General features: G+C 53.2%; 1 protein-coding gene across 2 annotated transcripts in view; it reads left to right on the plus strand.

Annotated features, from left to right (window-relative positions):
* myo7aa (myosin VIIAa) overlaps positions 1–6,000 on the plus strand; it is a 33,097-nt gene that overhangs the window by 4,259 nt on the left and 22,838 nt on the right. For both annotated transcript variants that reach the window (XM_084673833.1, XM_084673834.1), the window contains exons 2-7: positions 287–400; positions 544–696; positions 4,355–4,539; positions 4,913–5,034; positions 5,118–5,260; positions 5,891–6,000. The exon at positions 5,891–6,000 is cut by the window's right edge and continues 4 nt beyond it. In XM_084673833.1, coding sequence (XP_084529959.1) covers positions 287–400; positions 544–696; positions 4,355–4,539; positions 4,913–5,034; positions 5,118–5,260; positions 5,891–6,000 — 827 coding nt within the window. The remainder of the gene's footprint in view (positions 1–286; positions 401–543; positions 697–4,354; positions 4,540–4,912; positions 5,035–5,117; positions 5,261–5,890) is intronic.

Below are 6,000 nucleotides of genomic sequence, written 5' to 3' on the forward strand. Positions count from 1 at the left end.
TCAACACTGTCTTTAAACACAACACCCTGCTACCGGTAGGATAGAGCGTGTGTGTGTGTGTGTGTGTGTGCACGCGCCTTTCTCTCCCTCTTACCATAACTGTCACTCCCAAAAACAAAGAATATCTCTCTCTCTTTCACTCTATTTTTCTTAAGCAGACATTGAAATGTTAATTTATCTGTTCATTTGCCCCTTTCTCGCCAAATCCCCCTCTTCCCATCTCCTTTTCTCCCCCTCCCCCCCCCCCCCCCCCATCCCCCACCCGATCTTCCTGTGTGGTTGCTAGGGGGACTATGTCTGGCTGGACCTGAAGACGGGTCGGGAGTTTGTGGTCCCGATCGGCGCCGTGGTCAAACTATGTGACTCTGGTCAGATCCAGGTCTTAGACGACGAGGGCAATGTGAGTGTGAGACACACACACACACACACACACAACCTTAACACAACCCCTGCAGAGCTTCAATCAAGTTATTCACCCACCTCCTCTCATCCCTCCTCTCATCCCTCCTCTCATCCCTCCATCATCCCTCCATCTTCCTGCAGGAACACTGGATCTCCCCCCAGAACGCCACCAACATCAAGCCCATGCACCCCACCTCCATCCATGGGGTGGAGGACATGATCCGCCTGGGCGACCTCAACGAGGCCGGCATCCTCCGGAACCTGCTCATCCGCTACACGGAGAGACTCATATATGTAAGTATGACTAGTACTGCAGTTATACTGCTACATACTGCTGTTATACTGCTACATACTGCTGTTTTACTGCTACATACTGCTGTTATACTGCTACATACTGCTGTTATACTGCTACATACTGCTGTTATACTACTACATACTGCTGTTATACTGCTACATACTGCTGTTATACTGCTACATACTGCTGTTATACTACTACATACTGCTGTTATACTGCTACATACTGCAGTACTGCTGTTATACTGCTACATACTGCTGTTATACTACTACATACTGCTGTTATACTGCTACATACTGCTGTTATACTGCTACATACTGCTGTTATACTACTACATACTGCTGTTATACTACTACATACTGCAGTACTACTGTTATACTACTACATACTGCTGTTATACTACTACATACTGCTGTTATACTGCTACATACTGCTGTTATACTGCTACATACTGCTGTTATACTGCTACATACTGCTGTTATACTACTACATACTGCTGTTATACTGCTACATACTGCAGTACTGCTGTTATACTGCTACATACTGCTGTTATACTACTACATACTGCTGTTATACTACTACATAATGCTGTTATACTGCTACATACTGCTGTTATACTACTACATACTGCTGTTATACTACTACATACTGCAGTACTACTGTTATACTACTACATACTGCTGTTATACTACTACATAATGCAGTACCGCTGTTATACTACTACATACTGCTGTTATACTACTACACAATGCAGTGCTGCTGTTATACTACTACATACTGCTGTTATACTGCTACATACTGCTGTTATACTGCTACATATGGCTGTTATACTACTACATACTGCAGTACTACTGTTATACTACTACATACTGCTGTTATACTACTACATAATGCAGTACCGCTGTTATACTACTACATACTGCTGTTATACTACTACACAATGCAGTGCTGCTGTTATACTACTACATACTGCTGTTATACTATACTGCTGTTATACTGCTACATACTGCTGTTATACTACTACATACAGCTGTTATACTACTACATAATGCAGTACTGCTGTTATACTACTACATACTGCTGTTATACTACTACATACTGCTGTTATACTACTACATAATGCAGTACTGCTGTTATACTACTACATACTGCTGTTATACTACTACATACTGCTGTTATAATACTACATACTGCTGTTATACTACTACATAATGCAGTGCTGCTGTTATACTACTACATACTGCTGTTATACCAGTACATAATGCAGTACTGCTAGAATACGACAACCTGCTCATCTGATACACAGGCAAACTCATGTACATAAGTAGATAACTTTTCTTGAACAATATTATTTAGACCTTTCGAAACTTTTTTTCATTTTTTTTTTCCAACCTTCTAAAACTTTTGTTAGAAAATACACATGCAGCATCCTTAAGTATGGCACTTCAACAGTGTGTCATGGTACTCTTCTGGGTCTTCTGCTCTAACACTAGCTTCAGTATATTCCTATTACTATACAAACATTCTCCCACTGCCTGGCCATGCTCTTCTGCCTGTCTGTCTGCCTGTCTGTCTGTCTGTCTGTCTGTCTGTCTGTCTTTCTGTCTGTCTGTCTTTCTCTCTGTCTGTCTGTCTGTCTGTCTGTCTGTCTTTCTGTCTGTCTGTCTGCCTGTCTGTTGGTCTGTCTGTCTCTCTGTCTGTCTGCCTGTCTGTCTGCCTGTCTGTCTCTCTGTCTGTCTGCCTGTCTGTCTGCCTGTCTGTTGGTCTGTCTGTCTGTCTGTCTGTCTGTCTGTCTGTCTGTCTTTCTGTCTGTTGGTCTAAAGGAGTCGTGTCTTTCTTGTAGTCAATCCTGTTTATTGTTTCCTCTTTATCTTCTCTGTTGTACACTCTCTCTACTCTTTCTTTCTTTCACTCTTTCTCTTCTTCTCCACCTTTCTACCCACTCTCTCTCTCCCTCCCCCACCCTCTCTCTCCACCCCTCCTTCCACCCTTCCCTCCCTCTGAAGACTAACTGTGGAGGCAGGGTGAGTACAGGACAGGCGGTCGGGGATGCGAACCAACAGCTTCAGCATGAACACGTGCTCGTTGCCATTTTACTCCCATTTCCAAGATGGCCGCCAGCTATACGGTGACCTGTCACCGATACGCTCTCATTGTCACTCTGCCATCTGAGGAACGAGAACTCATGTCACCTCTGCCCCGCACGCGCCCCTCCCTTCCTCACCCGCTGAGGTCCCCAACGCAGCTTCCTTCCTGCCTTACCTGGCCAAGCCCTTCCTGTCTGTGTCACTCTGCAGTCTTAACATGACTAACATGGATGTTCTTCTTCTGATCTGGATGTGTGTGAATGTCCATGCCTGCAACCGGATGAATGAGTGAAATGAATGCCCACACATCACCAGAGCATGATCACGTGACCCAGAGCATGATCATGTGACCCAGAGCATGATCGCGTGACCCTGAACATGATCGCGTGACCCTGAACATGATCACGTGACCCAGACATATTCAGAGCTTCCATGAAACACGATCTCCATCAGTGCACGTGGCGGGAGCACTGTGGGGTCTTGGAGATGAGATGGAGATGAGATGGAGATGACACTTGCTGATAGTGACATTGATTGTGTTGTCCCTCCTCCCCCCTCCTCCTCCCCCACCTCCCCCCTCCCTCCCCGCTCCACCTCCCCCTCCTCCCCCCTCCCTCCCCGCTCCACCTTCCCCTCCCCCCTCCCTCCCCGCTCCACCTTCCCCTCCCTCCCCCTCCCCTTTTTCCCCTCCCCCCTCCCCTCCCTCCCCCCTCCCCCCTCCCTCCCCCTTCCATCCCTACCCCCTCCCCCCCTCCCTCCCCGCTCCACCTCCCCCTCCTCCCCCCTCCCTCCCCGCTCCACCTTCCCCTCCCCCTCCCTCCCCGCTACACCTTCCCCTCCCCCTCCCTCCCCTCACCCCTCCCCTCCCTCCCCCCTCCCCCCTCCCTCCCCCTTCCATCCCTCCCCCCTCCCTCCCCTCCCTCCCCCCCTCCCTCCCCCCTCCCTCCCCCATCCATCCCTACCCCCTCCCCTCCCTCCCCGCTCCCCCCTCCCTCCCCCCTCCCCCCTCCCTCCCCCTTCCCCTCCCCCCCTCCCTCCCCCCTCCCTCCCCCTCCCTCCCTCCCCCCTCCCTCCCCCCTCCCTCCCTCCCCCCTCCCCCCCCCTCCCCCCTCCCTCCCCCCCCCCCTCCCCCCTCCCCTCCCTCCCCCCTCCCCCCTCCCTCCCCCCCTCACCCCTCCCCCCTCCCCCCTCCCCCCCTCCCCCCTCCCTCCCCCTCCCCGCTCCCCCCTCCCTCCCCCCCTCCCCCCTCCCTCCCCCTTCCCCTCCCCCCCCTCCCTCCCCCCTCCCTCCCTCCCTCCCCCCCCCCCCCTCCCCCCTCCCTCCCCCCCCCCCTCCCCCCTCCCCTCCCTCCCCCCCCTCCCTCCCCCCTCCCTCCCCCCCCTCCCCCCCTCCCTCCCCCTCCCTCCCCCCTCCCCCCTCCTCCCTCCCCTCCCTCCCCTCCCCCCTCCCCCCTCCCCCCTCCCTCCCCCTCCCCTCCCTCCCCTCCCTCCCCTCCCCTCCCTCCCCCCCTCCCCTCCCTCCCCCTTCCATCCCTCCCCTCCCTCCCCCTCCCTCCCCCTCCCTCCCCCAGACATACACAGGCTCCATCCTGGTGGCAGTGAACCCCTACCAGGTGCTGCCCATCTACACAGCTGACCAGATCAGACTGTACACCAACAAGAAGATAGGAGAGATGCCACCCCACATCTTCGCCATCGCAGACAACTGCTACTTCAACATGCAGAGGAACAACAGAGACCAGTGCTGCATCATCAGGTGTGTGTGTGTGTGTGTGTGTGTGTGTGTGTGTGAGTGTGTGTGTTGGGATTTACATTTAGTCATTCAGCAGACGCTCTTATCCAGAGCGACTTACAGTATGTACAGGGACATTCTCCCCGAGGCAAGTAGGGTGAAGTGCCTTGCCCAAGGACACAACGTCATGTGCACCGGCCAGTAATCAAACTGGCAACCTTTAGATTACTAACCCAATGCTCTAACTGCTCACCAACCTGACTTTAAGGGGGTTTTCTGTCATTGTCATTCACTTGTCTGTAAGCAGTATGTGTCTCTATTATGTGTAGACATGCTATAACTGAAATGTCAATCTGTGGATACGTGTGTGTGTTTGTGTGTGTGTGTGTGTTCTCAGTGGGGAGTCAGGAGCTGGGAAAACTGAGAGCACCAAGCTGATTCTTCAGTTCCTAGCAGCCATCAGTGGACAACACTCCTGGATAGAACAACAGGTTCTGGAGGCTAACCCTATACTAGAGGGTAAGAGACCACCCCCCCACACACACACACACACACACACACACATATCCTCTGCCCCAGGCTGACAGTGTTGCCCTCCTCAGCCTTTGGAAACGCTAAAACCGTCCGTAACGACAACTCCTCTCGCTTCGGGAAGTACATCGACATCCACTTCAACAAGAGAGGAGCCATCGAGGGAGCCAAGATAGAGCAGTACCTGCTGGAGAAGTCCAGGGTCTGCAGACAGGTAGCCCTGCCCACCAACCCCTCACCCACCTACCTACCCACCTACCTACCTACCCCCACCTACCCCCACCTACCCCTCACCCACCTACCCACCTACCTACCTACCTACCCCCACCTACCCCTCACCCACCTACCCACCTACCTACCTACCTACCTACCTACCCCCACCTACCCCCACCTACCCCCACTTACCTACCTACCTACCTACCCCCACCGACCCCCCACCCACCTATCTACCCCCACCTACCTCCATCGCTCTGGATAAGAGCGTCTGCTAAATGACTAAATGTAAATGTAAATGTAATAGAGCAGTACCTGCTGGGGAAGTCCAGGGTCTGCAGACAGGTAGCCCCGCCCGCAAGCCCACCCACCCATCCCCCACCTACCTACCCCTACCTACCTACCTACCCCCACCTACCCCCAACCCCCCACCCACCTACCTACCTACCCCCACCTACCTACCTACCCCCACCTACCTACCTACCCCCACCTACCTACCTACCCCCTCCTACCTACCCCCACATCCATCTCAAACCCTGAGGTGACTCTGAGACCTCGATGTGACAACACACTGTCTACCTTCATGCTCCCTTCCTGTCTTCGCTCCTCCCTCCACCCTCCATCTCTCCAGGCTCGGGATGAGAGAAACTACCACATCTTCTACTGCATGCTGAAGGGCATGACGCCTGACCAGAAGAAGAAACTCGGGCTGGCCAAAGCCACGGACTACACCTACCTGAC

Source organism: Hypomesus nipponensis, chromosome 15, assembly GCF_054491055.1.
Source record: "Hypomesus nipponensis isolate SF chromosome 15, ASM5449105v1, whole genome shotgun sequence".
In the NCBI taxonomy this organism is placed as follows: Eukaryota; Metazoa; Chordata; class Actinopteri; order Osmeriformes; family Osmeridae; genus Hypomesus; species Hypomesus nipponensis.